The 20,525-nt window shown below is 36.4% G+C and overlaps 1 protein-coding gene across 2 annotated transcripts; it reads right to left on the bottom strand.

Annotated features, from left to right (window-relative positions):
- Positions 1–368: 368 nt before the first annotated feature.
- Positions 369–20,107, bottom strand: LOC125837775 (uncharacterized). 2 transcript variants are annotated; one of them, XM_049516852.1, is made up of 10 exons: positions 19,986–20,107; positions 19,787–19,891; positions 10,111–10,172; positions 9,932–10,015; positions 9,785–9,816; positions 9,580–9,661; positions 6,923–7,151; positions 2,098–2,325; positions 1,704–1,996; positions 369–993 (listed from the first exon to the last, which is right to left on the bottom strand). In XM_049516852.1, exons 1-10 carry the CDS (start codon positions 20,007–20,009, stop codon positions 633–635), a joined length of 1,500 nt encoding a protein of 499 aa, XP_049372809.1. In that variant the 5' UTR covers positions 20,010–20,107; the 3' UTR covers positions 369–632. The 2 variants fall into 2 exon arrangements, with proteins under 2 accessions (XP_049372809.1, XP_049372808.1); XM_049516851.1 differs by having other exon boundaries at positions 19,787–19,887; positions 19,982–20,106.
- Positions 20,108–20,525: the final 418 nt, after the last annotated feature.

Genomic DNA, 20,525 nt, shown 5'->3' on the forward strand with positions numbered 1-20,525 from the left:
GAAGAATTACTCTAAAACTCCTTTGCAATCTAAAACTCCTTTGCAACCTTACACCAAGTCCCAGGGTACAAAATCGCCTTAGTTAGGGAGCACTTTAACCCAATACGGGACCTTTCAACACAAATTCGGATTTAGTAAAACTCCAATGCGGATAACGGACACCGGATGAGAAACCAAAAAAGCAAAATAAAAATAAAAAATAGTCATACAACACTAGGCTTTAAGAGAATATTCACAATCAGCTGATATTTTATTTTAGTTGGAAGGTTTGGGTCAAAACCTTGTAACACAGCATCAGAAACATTTGGGAACATAGTCATGCACTAGACTCCACACAAGTCCAGGACTGATACAAACTTCAAGTATGAATAACCACAATCAGCTGAGATTTTATTTAGATTCTTCAAACATCACAAAAGACTCAGCTACCTCATCCTTTAAGAATAAAAAAAGTTTAAAAGGAAGAGAAGATACTATGCACAAAGTTAAACGCACTGACAGGCAATAATTGTAAGTGTAAAACTTAATAAGGTCCTAAAGACCAAGAAAAGTTGCTACTGCTTGGGGCACATTTGGCATTGGGTTATATGGTTCTATGTGATGTACGGCGCTCCGTTGACAGCATGAAAAGGCTAAGGCTGATGAGAGTTATGCCCTTGATCTTGATGCACGTTTGAAGGTGATGTAACTACTGGTATGTCTAAGCTGCTCCTTTCTGTTTCAGATGCTACCTCTCTTACATCAGCTATTCTGGACTCTGTTGGTTGAATATCACTCCACTCACCATTTTCAATTGACTGATGATTCGTTTGATCTACTGTTAGATCAACTACATTCTCTGGAGGCACATGATCGATGTCCCTCGAAACGCTTAAACATGCTTTGTCCACATTCTCTTCTGATAAATCCACATGCTTGGTTTGTGGAAAGTTATTAATACTACTTGAGCAAGATTCTGTCTTCTCAAACACTTGATTCATATCTACATGCTGCCTGCAAGAGGAAAACCATTGTTCAAGTAATTCTAACCTCTAAGTCAAGTAAGAAGAAAACAACATCAATGATATAGAAAATACAGCTGAGAAGGAAACAGAGGCAACTTTGAAACCCTACATTTGAAACACTCACCTGCCCAAACGCTTAACCACCACTCACACTGTATTAAAGTGAGGGGGGATACAATGGCTTGGGACTCAACTCATGATTTTCATCATGTGAATGTGAGAAGCTACTAAAATATCAAATATAATAAAAATTATGTTTAAGCTTGTAAAGCAGCACTTGAAGAAACATATGTGCTACAAGATCTATCCTCCATTGGTTAATGCAAATCATAGTTACTATTTCAGCAGATTTAACTGCTATGTCTATGATGCATCTATACTTAAACTCTTTAAGCTCCTAATACCAAATTAAAGAGATGTAAAGGTAATTTAATCATAAAACAATCCTTGTAAAAAAAAAAAAGGTACACTATTCCTACGAAGAATTCTGATGGGATTACATGGGTATGTTGTTGTATTCCTACAAAGATTAGCTTTTGATTGACACGCCCTCCCTCAAACCTTCTTCCTGCTCAAAGCCTACTAAAATGAAGAATGGATGAAATTTCATGTAATATGTTTCAAGGAAATCAGAACAAGGAAAAAGGATTATGCAACAATGTATTCAGTGAAATCTTTAACACAGATAACAAAATAAACCTTGTTAATTGTGCTTGCAACATATTCACATATGCCAGCAGTTCTTGCTTCTCCTTTGCAGTAGCAGACTCTCTTTGTACAGCTTCTGTTATTCTAGCTTCTGCATCAGCCTCTGCAACTCTAACCTTTTCTTCTGCCCGAACAACAGCCCCTTCCAGTATTACTGCCTGTTCTCTAGCTTTTGCAAGCTCAGAACGCCATAAATGTGCTTCTTGACTTGCCGAATCTCTCTGCTTTATCAGTTGATCCATTTCCTTACTCAGGGTCATAAACTTCTCTTCAAACTCCCTCAGCTACAAATACAACATTCAAGAACATGAGTCAAATGCGATGTAATAGCTGATCGTCAATGATATACATGTTTTAACTGCAGGTAGTGTTATAGTATTAGTACCTTGGACTTTGACAATTCCAGTTGCTTTTCTGAATCTGCCTTTAAGCGCTCAACCTCAGCACAAGCAATTTTCCTTTGCTCATTCATAGTTTGAGCTGCAGATGCAGCAGCCTCTGCAGCTTCAGCGGTTTCAGATAGTTTATCTGCTAACTCTTTTATTGTTGAATCCCTTGCACGTAATTCCCTGGCCAGATTTTGCAATTCTTCATCCTTAACTCTCAGTGTCTCCTGCAGTAGACAGTGAATAAAGCAATGCCTTTGTAAATTTGTATTCAGTTTGTTGTTGACTAACTGTGAATATGTATAATCCGAATCCTTAACATAGAGAACCCACTTCAGGAATTGAAACAGGATTGTTTGCTTAGCATTCCACCAAGAGTCTCTACCTTTTCACTTTATTCTCAAGTCCCCTATTTTGAGATTGCAAGGTCCTTATAGAGTTTCTAGTGCATGAAGAGTTCTTGATGATGTGAGTCAAAAAATAGGTGATAAATACAATCTTATCAAATCTCAGTGGCAAACATGATGTGTTGGAATGTTAGGGGCTTAAACGCCCCTAACAAACAAAAGGAGATCAAACTCCTTTGTAGTAAAGAAAGTACTGGATTTGTGGGTTTAGTAGAGACTAAGATCAAAATAAGTAATATTGACAGGGTGGCTAGAAGCTTGTTTGGAGGATGGGATTACATTACTAATCTTGTCGACCATTATAATGGTAGGGTATGGATAACTTGGAGGCCAGATTACTTTCAGGTGCAAATGGTCGCAAGTTGTGCCCAGGCGATAACCTGTAAAGTAAGAAATCAAAGCCTCAATTTGGAGTACATGGTAACTGTGGTATATGCTTTCAATACAAGAGAGGAAAGGAAAGAGTTGGGGAAATATTTAGATGATATGAACGAAGGGAACATGCTTCCATGGATAATAATGGGGGACTTCAATTCTGTCCTAAATGTTAAGGATAGGATAGGGGGAAATCCAGTGAGTATGGTGGAAATAACTGACTTTTATGCTTGTATTGAGAGCTGTGGACTGCTGGAACTACCTAGAAAAGGTAACAGATATACATGGAATGATAAAAGGGATGCTAGGGTGTTCTCAAAGTTAGACTGGGTGTTTATTAATCCAGAATGGTTAGTGAATATGCCGGCTTATAATGCAAATTTCTTACCAGAAGGAGTGAGTGATCATTGTCCTGTTGTGTAATTTCACTGCTTGATGGACCAAGAAGAGTGAAACCAACTTTTAAATATTGCAATGTGTGCGCTAGTCATCCTGAATTCTTGAACATTGTGAAAGAGACATGGGACCACAATATTGAAGGCCACCAGATGTTTAGAGTTGTGAAGAGACTTAAGTATTTGAAGAGAAGACTGAGAAATCTAAATAGCCAGCATTTCAGAAATATCATCACAGAAGCTGATGAGGACAAAATTGAACTTGCAAAAGCACAAGAAGAGCTACATCTCCAACCAACAGATAAGACTTTTCAGGAGCAGGAGAAGAGATTGTACCAGAAGTTTATGAGATCCTCGTACATGGCTGAGATCTACTTACAACAGAGGAGTAAAGCAACTTGGATCAAACTTGGAGATGACAACACAAGATATTTCTTCTCAATTATAAAACACAGGAAGCTAAAACAAACTATTTTGCAGTTGAAGGATATAATGATGTAATGCAAACAAACCAGAAGGCAATTGCAGATGTCTTTGTGGAGTATTATGAGGACCTTCTAGGCACAAAGGAAAAGAAACGACAAAGAGCAAGTGGCTTATTTTTTAGAAATGGAGATGTATTAGATACTGAACAACAATTGCTATTGGTGAAACCATATACAACACAAGAAGTGAAGAGTGCTATGCTTGGTATTGACATCAATAAAAGCCCGGGGCCTGATGGATATGGGAGTGGATTCTTTAGAGCAGCATGGACTGTGATTGGTCAAGATGTGACACAAGCAATTCTGGAATTTATGGAGACGGGAGAGCTCCTAACACAGTTAAACTCCACAGTAATCTCTCTCATTCCAAAAATAGACGCACCAGTGATGGCAAGTCAATTCAGACCCATCTCATGTTGCAATGTTCTGTACAAGTGCATTTCAAAAATGATCTGTCAGAGACTGAAGGAAGCCATAAAAGTGGTAGTGGCAAGTAATGAAGCAGCGTTTGTTGAAGGAAGATCATTGATTCATAATGTATTAATCTGCCATGACTTGCTGAGGCATTATAATAGAAAAACTACTCCAAGATGTATGATGAAGATTGATCTACGGAAGGCATATGATATGGTAAGCTGGGACTTTATAGAGGAAGCTTTAAAGGGTTATAATTTTCCACGAACCTTTGTGCAGTTGGTAATGACATGTGTTACCACTACGAGGTTCATAGTTAAAGTGAATGGAGAAGCATACGGATATTTTGAGGGCAAGAGGGGGCTTCGACAAGGGGACCCTATTTCCCCTCTGTTATTTGTATTAGTTATGAAGTATCTTACGAGAATTCTGAGGAGGATGAGTGATCTGGCTGATTTCAAATACCATCCAATGTGCAAAGCAGCAAAACTTACACACTTAATATTTGCAGATGATTTAATGGTGTTCTGCAAAGGCGACACAAATTCTATTAAGAGGGTGATGGAAGCTCTGAAACATTTTAGTGCTGTGACTGGCTTGGAAGCAAATTTGCAGAAATCTAACATATTTCTTGCTAGAATGACTGAGGAAGCAAAGCTGAGAATTTTGAATAGTACTGGGTTCCCAATGGGTGTACTACCTATACGGTACCTGGGACTGCCGTTATCTTCAAAAAAATGGAACAAGGTGGATTGTTACCAATTGGTGGAGAAGATTACAAAGAGAATTACCTCAGGTTATTCAAGGCAACTGTCATATGTAGGGAGGCTACAGATAGTTAATGTTGTTTTGTTCTCGATATATAATTTTTGGGGGACAGTGTTTATCCTCACACAGAGTGTGTTGCAGGAAGTAGATAAAAAATGCAGAGAATTCCTATGGGGAAGCTCGGAAGGGCACAAGAAAATAGCATTGGTGGCATGGGATAAGGTATGTGTACCAAAAAAGTATGGAGGATTAAATATCAAGAGCTGCAAAATATGGAATGTAGCTGCTGTTGGGAAGCTCTTATGGCAGTTGGCAAACAAGAAAGATGTATTATGGGTCAAGTGGGTACATGAGATATATATGAAGGATACAGATAACATTTGGGAGCACATACCACCCCAAGATTGTAGTTGGTATTGGAAGAAACTAAATGTTTTGAAGACGGAAATGCTCCAATGGTACCAAAGGGGACAATATGTTTTGACACTAAATGGCACATACTTCATGACCAGTAGCAACCAAGCCATGCTAGGTCTGTTACATAAATGCCCAGAGGCAGACTTACTTTGGAGCTCTATAATGCAGCCTAGACAAAGATTTATCTTATGGCTTGCATACCAAGGAAGACTGCTCACTAAAGATAGACTACAGAATATGCATATACAAGTTGAAAATGCAGCATGTGGCTTGTGTGAGCAAGAGAGTGCTGAAACGCACCAACATTTGTTTACTGAATGTCATTGGGGGAATACAGTGAGGAAGGATTTGGCTAACTGGATGGGTGTGATACTGCTAAGAGGCACAATTCAACAAATATTGGCGTGGATTAAAAGAAGACATTGGAAGCAATTGAAGAAGGAAGCAGTAGCTGCTATGCATGGAGCAACAATTTATTATACCTGACAAGCGAGGAATTGGAGGCAGTTTAGACAGAAACATGTAAATACAAATTTCATCATTGCACAAATAAAGGAGTTAGAAGTTAGACTAGAAAGAGTTACGGAATCTAGAAAAGCAAGAAATTGTCAAGATTTAATACATAGGATTTGTGGTAGATAGTAAGTAGCTAGATGCTATAGTTTTTTCTTTCCTAAATTGTAATACTTTGTTTTGGTATGGTAATATTCACAGTTTTATTGCCAAAAAAAAAAAAAAATCTCAGTGGCAGACCAAGTCGTTAGACTATTCAATAAGATGCCACAATCACAGAATGAGCCCGCCAAAATAATTAGTGGTGTCTGGTGTATTCAAGACCTAATCCAGTTCAGACCTTCAGTTATCAATGCAATTATTCAGATTGTTGGCAACAAAAGTAGGATGAATGATGTGGTATAAAAATGCCGACTGAGGGTTTTGATTCGAAGTAATTTGAAAAGCAAGTAAGCTGTCCTATATTATCCGACAAGAAAAAAAGAAAAATAAGTCGGCTGTATTTGGTTCAAACTTCATTTTCTGTCAGATCGGCCCCTTATTATCCCAATTGCTCAACACCTAAGGTGTACAAAAGAAGTGGGGAGTAACTGTTGAATAGAGTTCTAGAAATCCTTCACTAATGATCTTGAGATAAATCAGTGAAAACACCAGATAAACATGTCTATTTCCAGTAGGCCTAACGAAAATGTAGGTGGCAGACAACTGCGATAAGCTTCTACAGACAATCTGAAGGTTTCAACGCTGACCCCTAAAATCTATTCCCTCCTATAGGAGATATAACATAAGAAACACGCAGAGTCACTCAGTCACATCAAAAGAAAAATGTGTTCTGAACTGCAAAGTGCAAACAGCTAGTGCCTACCTTGCTTTTCACGAACACCAAGGCCCTACAGAGAAAATCATCTAAGACAACATAGCAGAAATTTAAAGATTTGAAGGAGACTGTCATTTCCACATCATTATAGCATGTGTTTGACTAGATTCAGTTGTACTTCTAAACAAATATTGCTGATTAAAAGAAAGATGAAATTGCAGCACTTCGTTTACCTTCATTATTGACAGGTCATCCATAGGGCCATCAGGTGGGCGGTTCAACATTGCTCCTAAAGCATTTCTCATTGCAATCTGCATTGCTGCCTCGATTTCCTTCGAAGCTTCAAGAGCAGTTGAATTAGCTGCCGCGACAACAGTGGCCACTGTTCCCAATTTTGCTGACCCATTTCCACTTAATGAGTTCACAGCCTCTTTGTGAGCCTTTAAGACAAGCTGTGTCGCACTGATTGTATACATTGAAAGAGGAAAATAAGGAATAAGAGAGTGAAGATGCTATCATAATTAAGATTAAAAATCTGCTATATCCTGCACAAAATTTAGAAAAAGAGGAAAAAAAAAAAAGAAGAAAAAAAGAGAAAATCTGCTTTGTGAAACTTAAAATCATCAAAAGCTCTTCTATTGAACTATTCAACTGATTCAATATACAGAAAAACAGATAAGAAGTAATAATAGCAGACAAAATGAGGCTGCCATATGTGAAATAGAGTGCTTGCGGGAACACGTCATTAAGTCAGTCTGTCTAAACAAGGGAGAGCAAACCGCCCAATCCACCATCTTCAAAAAGAGGATTTTCTCTCTCCTCAAAGGATGAACAAAACATAAGAGAAACGAAAGCTGTTACAGGAGCTCAACTAAACCTATTTAGATATAATATGTGAGGTAGCCTGTTACACAAACTCTTTTAGGAGGCTTGGCCAAGGTACATAACTTGTCTGGTTCTGTATTTCGGGGTACATGAATGTAGATGAATATCATTCATGGGACGAGATCGGGATAAAATGCACATAACTTGAGTATGGTGTCCACACAATCTAATTATCTACAACAACATACCCAGTGTACACAAGTGGGGTCTGGGAGGGTAGGATGTACGCAGACCAACACCTAAATGAGCATATTTAGGGAATAAAAGTAAAAAATCTCATGGTGTATGTTCTGTTTATTGTTAACCTCTATTATCCTAAACGTTGATGGCAACCTTTTTTTTTTTAATGAAAGATAAATTTTATTATTAGGGTATCAAGATGGTACTAAAAAGTACAAAAGGAATGATATTTCCTTATGTACAAGGAATATAGAAGATTTCATGAGAGTATAAGTCATTTACAACATACTTTTTACACCAAAGAAAAGATGCTTTAAACATCTAAATTTCACATGAAAACTGAGTTATTTTTTCCCTTCAAAACTTTTTTATATTCCTCTTGACCCAGATTTGTCCACCTTATACAAGTGGGAATAGCATTCAAGTAGCACGGTCTTTGACTCTTCCAGATCTTCTGTCCATTCCAACTACTAATTACTTGCTGTAGATTACCAGGCACGGCCTACTTAATTCCAAATTTATGAACATGGTCCAAATTTGTCAAGTATATTTGCAATGTAAGAAAATTAACTGATTCATTTGTTTCTTCACATATGTAACATGTACTGCAGATGACAATGCCTATTCTTTGCAGATTATCATGAGTTAAGCAAGCTTCATGTGCTGCTACCTAAACGAAACAAGCAGCTTTAGTAAAACTTTTGTTTTACAAATTATTTTCCAAGGCCAATCCCCTTTTTATTCTTTTTCTGAAACATGTAAAGGATTTTATAGATGTCAAGAAAAAAGACTAAAATGGTGCTTGTTGGATTACATAATCCTATACAAAAAGGTCAATCCACTTTAAATATGGTGGTTAGAATAAAATAGGAGAGCTTGAGTCAACACAGTCTGTTTTAAAATGAACTGTCAGTGATTTTAAAAAGTTAACCATTGTTGCTAGGCCAACAGTACAATAAAGAAAAATAAGAAACCCTGGGTCAACAAAGCCGCTGAACACCTATACACAAAGCCACGGACATCTATCTCGTCTTCTTTCCCTTCCCTCACCTCTTACTCACCAGAGAACAAAGTCAATGTCGTCGTTTCATCGTTGATGGCTCACCCACATCATTGTAGCATCTTAATTCTGTTAGGATGGCAAATTAAACATTAAAAGGAAATGGAAACCTAGATAAACAGTTATCCACTTATCAACATGTGATCTGATGGCAGCTACACAGCTGGGATGTTCTTCAAAAGCTTTGGTTCCTTTTCAAGTCTTCTGTATGTGTCCACTTTGGCATACGTTAATGAGTATTAGGAAAATTTCAACCATTCTACACTGTTAACTTCTGATATTGCTCAATCAGATAATGGTTTTTACCTTGTATTCTATTTATTGAATTTTTCTCTGAAAAACAACCAAATGCTCATTTATAATATCCTAAATGACTACAAATTACTCCTTCCACCATCAAAACTTAAAGATTAAACCTCACAACGAGCAATGTTCCTTTAGATTTAAACATTTGTATGGTCAGCCAAAGGGAGAAATTGAAACTTGAGAAAGCAGATTTAGAGAAGTCAGAGAGGTAAAAGGATGATTTCATTCATGCAGCGCAAGATGAAATCACTAGGAGTTCCTTTCAATGGCAATCATAGATGAAGCTACTATAAACATCATCTGCAATCTGAACAATATCTGCACAACTTAGCTGATGGTATTTGTACGAACTATATCCAACTAAAGAGCATTGTGTCATTGTCAATTGAGGTAATATAGAACAATGAGAGGATTGTAGTCTCCACAGCACTAAAGAAAAAGAAAGCATTGATAACTTACTGCAACGTAGATACCCAAGCCTTAGCTGCGCCAGGGGTTTCTGCACATAGGAAGTACTCCTTCTTTTGTGGAGTGCCAATATCTGAGTACAGTTAAGAATAAAAGAAACAACACAAGAACTTACTTGGAATTCCCCACTTAGACCTCAGAGAGAGGGGAGAGCAGGGAAAATAGGACAAGAATCTCAAAAATCAAAGTTGGATACAAAAACAGCAGCTATCATATTTTGGCAGTCCACTGAAACCCGGATACACGGAACAAGAAATAAATGGCATTAGTCATCAGGAAGATATACCAGTGTTTCAAATAATCATTTCTTTTACTCATCAAAAAAATTATGTTAAAAACTTACTGGAAGTTTACAGGAGATATGGATATCGTGCTATTGGCATCAAATATTATGGTACCCTTGATTGTCGGCTCATTCCTCCTAGCCCTAGAAACCAAATGCAAGAAAACTTGAACAAGGGCAACTACCATATGATAGAGATTTAGAAACTATAAGAAAATGTCGAGTCCAATAAAACACACTTATAATCCATTTTTCCAGTTGTTGGATCCAATATCACCCATCTCTCGTTCCACTTCCTCAGCTGGTCAAAAAGCCAAAAGAGTTGTCAATTGGCAAATCAGGAAGTTTCAAGAACTTCCAACACATAATTGAAACTACAAAATATAGAATGACAAATTTGACGACCATCTAATACACTAAGGACCCATTTTTTAACAACTTCACTTCCAAATGTTCTTACTTATTAGTCGCGAGTCGAAGTTTGTTCCACAAGTTTGTGAAAGATATTGTTTCAAGTTCAAATAGTGGTGTGAAGTGTATTTCAACTTCAAATATATATTTTTCAACTTCCACTCACAAATCCACTTTTTTTCCCTAAAAATTATAGCTATCGAAACGCAACTCAACTTCCACAAACTATTTCATCAACAGCAACTTCAAATAATTTTGTTTTTCAAGTTCAACTCAAATTGTGTAAACCAATACTTAAATTCTAAAGACCTCATCAAACAACACTCGAGTAAAGAGATAACTATGACTTGACTTAGGGACAGCTCAACTGGATGCCACATGGTCTGCACTATCCAGTGTTGTCAAAGGCGCTTAAGCCCTGAAAGCAACATACAAATCATGTTGAGCGCTTTAGTATTGTTGTTAAGGCTTTAAGACATACTTTTCCTTGCCAATGAGCTTAATCCGGAAGAAACAACACTTGATATTTCACTTTATCTTAATTTTAAAAAAAAAATCTTTGTCCATACATTTGTTATTCATGCTTATAATCATTAGTCTTGGATTACAAATGCAAATTTGCATTTTTGTCCTCCATTTGCACCTTTTATCATTAAAGTCGACACTTTATTTATGCTTTGCCCTTAAAGCCCCAAAGAAACTTAGAGCTTTTTTGCGCTATTCGCCTTTAATACGTTGTTTGGTATACTTTTTTATGCTATGTGCACTAGTTATACACTCTGTTGTGTCTTAAGATGTGTATTACTAATACCATGGATTTCTAGGTATTAGTAATGTAAGGGAATTTAATGCATGCATTAGCATGGTGAAAGACTCAATTACCCCTCAAAACCTTTTTTACATCTTTTCCACCATAATTTTAGAGGATATCTTTGTAAATAAATATTTTTATGCAATGCATGCTATTTTTAACACCAAACCAAACAATGCATAAGAAATAATTTATGTATAATTAATGCAAGCATAACTAATACAAGCATTACTAATACACTCTAGTTAGCATTACTTCTATAGACTCTATCAAACAACACCGAAGTGAAATGCAGTCTTTTGTGTAAAGTTCAAGGGAACGTACTACCCAGGTGGAAAACATTAAAACCAGCAACCAGCAGTATATTGAGAAGTAGTTGTTTGAAAGCTTCCTTCGGTTATATGAAGGATATTTCTTTTATAAATTTCTGTTGTATGAGGGAATTGAATAAGTGAACCATGAGAATCACGTCTCTGTGAAGATTCTTTACCTATTATTCTTTTGATAAACAAGATTATTTACTTTGTTAAAACATCTTCTACGTGGAGGTTTTCCTATCACACTAATCAATTACTCCATCCATATCAATTTGTTTGACTAGTTTTGACTTGGAGGGAGTTTAAGAAAGTAAAGAAGTCGTTTGAATCTCGTGGTAATAATATAAAGATACATGGAATGTACCGAAATTCCCATTAATCTTGTGGTCTTAACCATGCCGTGTCGAAAGTGAAAAGCAAAGAGTTGCCAAAAAAGGAAAGAGACATGCTTTTTTAAACGGACTAAAAAGAAAGTAAGAAGCAAAATGAAACAGGGGGAATATTAATTCGTCAAAAACCCCTCTTTAGACAATATGGGCACTAGAACAATTTGGTGCTATATATCACTCGTATAGAATAAAGTATACTACACAACCAAACCGAAAAAGTGAAACTCCGCAAAATCTTGAAACAACTAGTATTTTCTAGCAGTCTCATAACTTTATCCTAGTTTAGGGAAAAGAAACACTTAGGATTTCTAAGATTAACTCATCCCACTTTGAGCAAATAAACGTTAGGGAAAAAAGAAAAAAAAAAAACCTAACTAGGGTTGGGCATAATATGGTTCAAACCGAAAAAACCAACCGAACCAAAATAAAATAAAATTCAATTTCCGTTTTTTGGTTTGTTCGGTCGGTTTCGATTTTAAATCCTAAAAGTTCAGTTATTCAATTCGATTTTTAGCTATTTTAAATTTCAATTTTAAATCCTAAAAGTTCAGTTATTCGGTTCGGTTTTTAGCTATTTAAATCGATTCACTGATAAACCAAATTATTTATATACTTATTATAGGATATCTTATTTAGTTACACAATTACTCTCTAGTAGAGGCCAAATTTGCCTGGCCCAAATATTAAATTCCCCTTTGTCTGAGCCTAACCCAATTGGCCAATTCCCAAATGTCAAATCCCTAAACCCGACAGTCGACCAAGTACCAATAGACCGCAACTCATCTCTCGTCGACTTTCACCGTCTATTTGTCTTGTTGTCGCAGGTTGCAGGTTGCAACTCACCTTTCATAGTCGACTTGTCGCGCCGTCGACGTCTCAAATCGCAGCTCACCTCTCGAGTCTCACTCAATAGTCAACCCTCAACAATCTTCGACTCTTCTCACTCTCTCATCTCTCTTCTCACTCTCTCATCTCAGAACTCAGAAGCAGAACTGGGACTGAGTTTCTCAGTCCTACCGGAAGCTACAGAAGTTAAATGTGTTTTTGTTTGTTTCTTTGTTTTTACTATATAATTGTTGGTTGATTAATTTCTATGTGATTCTGCCTATTGGAAGCTACAGATGTGAATAGTGATTCTCTAGCCCGTGTATGAGTAGAATTTATTGTCTTATAGTTGAAGAGCATAGAATTGTGGTCTTTACAGTTAATTCTTTGTTTAGTGAGCATACGGTGGAATTGTGGTCTTTACAGTTAATTCTTTGTTTAGCGAGCATATGGTGGAATTGTGGTCCTTGTTAGTTGTTAGGACGGGAGTCAGTTGTGCTTTTGATGCTTGCCTGCTTCCCTGTTCATGGCATGCGGGCTACGTTGCGCATTTTTTTATCCAATCTCCCAAATAAAAAATCGAATCAAAATAAACCGAACCAAAATTGTGGAAACCGAATCAAATCGAATTAATTTTAGTTTGGTTTGGAATAACATTTCACCAAACCGAAAACCGAACCAAAATTGTGAAAATCAAACCGAACTGACCGAACGCTCACACCTAAACCTATCCATATTTACTTTGACCTAAGGAAAAAGGTTTCAACGACAAAACATTAACTACCGTAGCATCCTTATTTGTTGTGATCATCATATCACATCATCATATTCATATTCAAATCATACTAAAAGTGGGAAGCCTCATAATTGAAAGTAGAAATACAAAAATACCCTTCAAAAGTGAAGTGACCATTTTATCCTACCCTTCAAAAGTTTAACAACCAATTTACCCTTATCTAGAAGTAAAATAAAGTTACCTCCTATTGAATAATTTATAATTTAGACAACATTTTCTCTTCTTGAAATATATAAATGTTTTAACCACTCATACTGATTTCAACAAATAACTTCAAAAGAGGACATTGTTGAAGAGTTTTAGTATAAGAGGGTAATGAAGTGTTTTGTAATGCCTTTTAAGACTTTCCCATAATCTATCATTATTGTATTATTTAAACCACTTAATTATATATATACTCACCAAAATACAAATGAACAATTATTAATTTGATTACGTGATATGAACATGAGGGCAATTGAAGAGACTAATTCTTTTGGGTTAGTAAAGTGTGCAATTAATATTATTCTGGTGAATGATTGATTTTTATATGTTGTTTTTGGCATATAAATAGAACATTTTGTTTGCGAGAGTACATACAACTTCACAATTTGAATATATTTGCAGAGACATTCATTTTTATGGTGAAGTCTTCTTGTATTTCCAATCAGAATCTTGAATTGATTGAGAAGATCATTTACAAAGTTTTCATTTTTTTTGGCTTGAAGAATAAGTTGATCAAGTGGCGTTCAAGCTTATATCTTTCCCGTTTTACATCCTAGAAAGTCAGAAAGTTGGTAGATCTAATGAAGAATATTGAAGGCTGCATCTCATATATCTCTTATGGAACTCTGTTTGAGACCATATGTATCATTGCATTGTAGTTACTGTTTTATCTCCATTTTAATAGTATTAATTAGTGATTTATTTGAAGGTATCAACAAGTGCTCTTCCTTTATTCTTCTCTACTCCCTGTTTCCTTCATCTAATAACCTTCTTTCACCATGCTTAAGTTGTTTGTTTTCCTTGTTTGTGGCCACTCGATTTGATAAGTATTGTAAACAACATTTGGAACAAAGATGGATTATCATAGTCGAGCATGGAAAAGTGAGGTGCTTGTAACTTTACTTCACCTAAGAATTAACAAAGTATATATTTCAAAATGTAACATGTTTTTTTTTTTTTATTGATCATTTAATACTAAAAATGGGAAGCCTCATAGTTGAAACTTAGATTACAAAAATACTCTTAAAAAGTGAAATGACCATTTTATCCTACCATTTTATGATATTTATACTAGTTAGCATGGATACACGTGCAATACACATGTTCAGAGACTAGTAAATGTAAAGAGTGAACTCAGCTTTACTAGTTGCAACCTTATACCCAATGTCTAAATACAATTGAATACATTTTCATTCTCAAGTTGAAGTCTTAAGTGTTATGCTAATGCATCTTGAGGAACTCATTGCATTCCTTCAGAATTCCAATAAATAAGCTAGTCTTGTACAAGGTTATGACTTCCTCTGGAGGCATCCATAAGTATACACATTTTACCCGTGTCACCTTCACCTTCCTAATCCCTCCTGGCAAACAAATCTTAACAGACATTTATTTGATAAAGATTGATCAAAGGTGCTTAAACTATGTATACTTAAGCCTCTCCCCTCCATCGAGATTGCTATTATGTCTCATCCTACCAGATGGTATTGCCTCTCTCTCTCTCTCTCTCTCACTCATACCCACCTTCCCCCAAGAAATCCCTCATTAATTATGAGTACTCTTACTAAGGTGAATAACTAGGAGACAAATATGTGAGATATTTTGACAGAGTAAACTTGATGAGAGTGACTTTTTCCACCTTTTGAGGAATATTGCATCTTCCAACCCTCCATATTTCCTTTCAATTTTAGTATCACGGGTTCACAGTTTGGTGCCTTCAACATTTCTCCACATAAACAAGTTCAACTATGTGGTAGGAGGATATGTCCACAGCATGGACATACTGAGTCTAGTTCCCCATTGATATATACCTTCCTGGACCCAGAATTGCCACATCAACCTTTTTTTAGGAGGGTAACAGTTAGTATATATTCACAGAAGCACTACATCCAAAATATGTAGTGCCCTTTCAAAAGTATTACATACTACATTTGTCTTTCTATCTACCTTGTTTCTTACAAGTAGTCTAGAACATCAAAAATGTCTTCAGCTTGTACTAAAATATCTTGTTTACACCAAAAATAAAACAAGGCTAGACAGTTCATCTTGAATTTATGAAAGCCAATTTGCTTGTCTTCAGAACATCTCTGATCCCTCTCGTTCCACATTGTCCACCAAATGCATGTTGGGACAATCTTCCATCTATACTCCTTTGGACATGCATTGCCAATCACTGTTCCAAGAACTCAGCACTCCTCCAATGCTAGCTGGTTTCACCCAGTTTATCTTCCTTAGACAAATAAATGATCTCCATAATTGATTTGTCCACTAGCAATGTACAAAGAGATGGTCGATTGTCTCCCTTTGCTCACCACAAAGAAAGCATCCTGAGCATAGATGAAATCCTCTTTTGTTGAGATTCTCATGTGTCAAGACAGTTTCTTTGCCAGGAACCAAGCGAACTTTGTATGATATTTTGGTCTTCCACGTCATTTTCATGGCCAATTCACCTCTCCGTGGCTTGATTAGTGACTTAAATGCTGAGCTAGCTGAGAAAATCCCAGACCCTTCTTCCTTCCATAGCATGGTATCCTTTCTTCCTTTAGATTGTTGAAAGCTGCCATAGTGGACTTTAAAGCTGCTACTCTACCCAATTCCCAATCACTTAGATGTCTTCTAAAATTTAGGTTCCAGCCTTGCCCAGTCCACATTTTAGCAATTGTTGCTTGCTGTTGCAAACATAAATTGAAGAGATCCAGATACTGCTGTTTCAGAGGAGCTTGACCTATCCAATTGTCATTCCAGAAGGAATCCTTCGGCCCATCACCTACCTTGAAATTGACCTTTGCTTTCGTCACAGGCCATAGATTCCTAATAGCTCTCCACACTGCAAAACTATATGGAATAGACGAATAGTTGCCATATTAGTTGTCCAATTGTCTTCCAGCCCATACTTTGCACAAATAAATCCTTCCATAAAATGTTGTCAGTTATCCAAATTTCCACAACCATTTTATCATGAGACTCTGGTTCTGCAACTTCATATTTCTAATCCACACCCCTCCAACCTTCTTTCCCACTGTCAGCTCCACCCATTTCACTAAGTATTTTTCTTGTTTCCACTACCTTTCCAAGAAAATTTCTTCTGATTCTATCAAACCTCTTTATCACACTAGCAAAGACTGGGAAAATTGACACCATATAGGCAAGTAGCGTATCTAGTATACTGTTTGCCAAGGTCAGTCTACCTCCCCTGGATAAGTATTGACTTTCCAACTTGTTAACTTCTCACATTTTTCAATGACCCCATTCCATATCCCTATAGGATTACTGTTTGCTCCCAGTGCCACCAAGCTTTGTTTCAAGACTGTCCAATCCCAACACCTCATTAATGGGGTAAATGGGACTCTTAATCCAGTTGATGTCGAGACCAGAAACTGCTTCAAAAATTATTAATGGCCCTCAGTATCAAATTATTCTCCTCCACTGCCTGATATTTAAAGTGTCATATGCATACTGCAGGTGAGTGATTTCCATGTTTTTGTCACCTCCAGCCTAAAATCCCCTAATCCACCTTTTACCCTTGGTTGGCTGCAGCAAGTTGCTCATACCTTCCATTGCCAAGATGCATAGAAAGGGGGAAAGAGAATCATCGTTCGTTTTCCCCCTTGAGAAAAGAAAAATCCATTCGGTGTTCTGTTTACCAATATTGAAAACCTCATTGCGCTAATACAATGCTTGCTCCACTTGACCCATCTGGCGCCAAACCCCATGTTTTCTAGCATGTGAATAAGAAAACCCCAGTTTAGGTGGTCATAGGCTTTCTGGTAATCTAGTTTACTAATAACCATGGAAGCTTGCTTCTTTGTCTGGACTCCAGTCCACACATTCATTTGCTAGGATGGCATCCATGATTTGTCTCCCTCAATAAATGACATATGTTGTCAGTCCACCCATTTGTATCACCTTCTTTGACCTCTCAGTCAGCAGTTTTGCCATAATCTTATCGACACCACCAATGAGGCTGGTGGGTGTATAATAATTAAGTTCCACTGCTCCCACCTTCTTTGGAATTAAAGCCACAAATGTTGCATTCAGACTTCTTTCAAAGAGGCCTTCCTCATGAAAGTTTCGAATGGCTGCAACCAGATCTTTCTTTATAACCTCCCAACACTGCTTAAAGAAGGCCATGGAGAGGCCATCTGGTCCAGGTGATTTGTCTCCTGTACAAGCTCTAATGCTCTCCAGGATTTCCTGTTCTTCAATATCAGCCATCAAAAAGTTTTATATCCTCCTTCTCAACACTGGGACAATCTCTCATCTCCGACTGTGGTCTCCACCCTTTTGTTTCTTTATGTAAGTTCTCATAGTAGGAACTATCTCTTTCCCCACTTGTTCTAGTTCTGTCACTAACACATTTCCAACTTTGAGCTTGTCTATTGTATTCATCCTCCTATGAGCATTTGTATTTGTTGTTCTATGGAAGAATCTTGTATTTCTATCCCCCCCCCCCTGTTTCAACCATGTTGCCTTCGTTTTTGGCTATATCTTCAACTCCATGTCCAGAACAAGTCTAGAAGCAATTTCATCTTCATTCAGTTCACTCTGTTCCTGCAACCTGTCCAGCTCAACCAATTGTGATAAGACATTTTGCTTCTGTATACCCAAGTTGCCTTGAGCTGTTTTGCTCCATTCCTTCAGCTTAATCTTCAGGGCCTTCAATTTAAGGGCTAGAATGTACTACATTTTGGAACGAATGTCAATCCAAAAAAGCACATTTTGAAAATTTGGCGAAATAAGATCTAACTTATCATATAGTCAAGTATAATAAGAAATCATACTTTCACATTCCAGCATACTCTATCTATGTGTGGTATAATCATGATTGAACATTATAACTAATCATGTGACATTTGAGTAAAATGTTCATCAAAATTAGGAAGCCGCAAGCAGAAACTATGACATTGGGAGAACACTCAAGTTTGGGTTAAGCATGACAAAGGAAAGCTTCTAGTTTAGCAATCCCGACCTAAAACTTAATCTTTATCACTTTATATGACTTCCCTTTTCTCTTTCTTTCACTCAATTGCAACACATTGTCATTGTTATTCTCTTGTTTCTCAATATTTTTTACCAATATTAACTAACTGCATATCAACTTTGAAATTAAAGATAAACCAAACATGCTGGATTGTGGATAATTTACTGCTAGGACCTGTCTCTCCTAAAAATGAAGATAAAAGGTGTCTTCCTATAGCAATGTGGAAACTTTTTTATGGGTAATGGTGAATATCATAAGTGGTGTATCAGTAGTTCAGAACTAAGATAGTGCGTCAAAATTTACAGATTGTAGGACCTGATCATATCTAACAAGGTATCTACATTGTTAACAAAATCCAGCTTGCACTAAAAAGCTAAAGAAAATACATGTCTTTAAGGCTATGTATGTAGCTTTGTTTGCCATTGTATTGATGCATAATATATATATATATATATATATAAAACTATCTCCTTTTACCAAAAAAAGTAGCTTTGTTTGCCATGAAAAATTCTATTGTTTCTTTCACTCCAGATTGTCCACCAAATGACCACAACAATGGTGTTCCAAACTTTCTAGTATCCATCAAACGGTAACCTTTATTTGTGAGGAAAACAGATCTGCTAGCTATTTCATTTGCCCAAATTGGAGAAGATAAATCATTTCCAGTGTTGCGTCCTCCAATGACCCCTCTACCCCACTAAGAGTGTTACAGATCAAGCATAAACCTTTAGGATGTTCTTTGAGCACTTTTATTTGCAAAACTTTCCTTTAAACGTTTGCACATAAATTACACTTGTATTCATATTAAATAACGTCTAAATTACATACAACAACATACCATCCAGTTAACTACAGGAAACGCTGATTTGTGGTTGTGGAATCAGCTCACTACTCACTATAATCTTTCTTCTACATAGTCCATTAGGAACCTCTTTTTATATATGGACAAGTGTTCCAGCATAATAACCAGTTCGTAACCACTATCTGAATTGAAAAGCGTCAAAATTCGGGTTACATCATTGACCCACATGATCTGAGGGAAAAAGAAATAAACTCCAGTAAAATCAAACATCAAACAACAACAACCTTACTCCTCAATCACAATAAAGCTCGAATTCATAGGGAAAAAAAGAGGAGAAATGATTACGAATCAAGAGAAGCAGAGTAAGAAAAACATGGCTTACAGTCTCAGATCGTTTGAGAAGTGGACCCTGTAGTAGATTCCTGCCAGAACCAGAAGCCAATTGCCGTTTGATCTTCTCTAAACTTGTCTTTGTATCCGCATCTCCCTGAAGAAGAAAAAATCCCAATTTACAGTGTTAGTAATGAAAGTGATTTGTGGAAAGGTATTAAATTAGGGTAAAGAAAAAGCTGAACACTTGCCAGAGGAGCTCCATTAGAAGCCATTGTTGAAGATGCTTTGAAGAAATGAAGAAAAATGGAAGGGGTTTAGTTAGGAAGAACGAAAATATAAAGGCCCAGCTGGTAGGTTTCACTTTTCTGACCTGTTGGTGAATGTTTGAGTTGTTCACACTGCAACAATAAGATTTTATTTTAAAATTCTCATAAATTTTTTTTTATAATCACACAAATTTCAAATTTTTTTTTTTTACTCTATGTCCCAATTTATGTGTTAGTTTTCAAATTTCAAGATTCAAACAAGTTTATCTTTGATCATAGATTTTTCATACATCTTTTAAGTATTTAGAATTGTCAATTTATGTGACTTATAGTACTTTTTACGTAGTTTATAATTTTATTTTAAAATTTTTGAAGATTCCATGCGTAAATTGTATGTCAAACTTAAATTGTTTGACTCTCGAAAATGAAAAGTGTCATATAAATTGGGATAGAGGGAGTATTATTTTTTGTGTAGTTATAAAATATGTAAATTACTTTATGTGTAAATTTTACAAATTACTA

Source organism: Solanum verrucosum, unplaced genomic scaffold (genome assembly GCF_900185275.1).
Source record: "Solanum verrucosum unplaced genomic scaffold, falcon-dt-bn FXZP01000197.1, whole genome shotgun sequence".
NCBI classification, from domain to species: Eukaryota; Viridiplantae; Streptophyta; class Magnoliopsida; order Solanales; family Solanaceae; genus Solanum; species Solanum verrucosum.

Coding starts and splice junctions, on each gene's coding strand:
- LOC125837775 (XM_049516852.1), bottom strand. CDS start 20,009: ATGGCTTCTAATGGAGCTCCTCTG. Junction 9,662..9,784: donor ATATGATAGCTGCTGTTTTT/GTATCCAACTTT, acceptor AACTGTACTCAG/ATATTGGCACTCCACAAAAG. Junction 1,997..2,097: donor TGGAATTGTCAAAGTCCAAG/GTACTAATACTA, acceptor TTGTATTTGTAG/CTGAGGGAGTTTGAAGAGAA.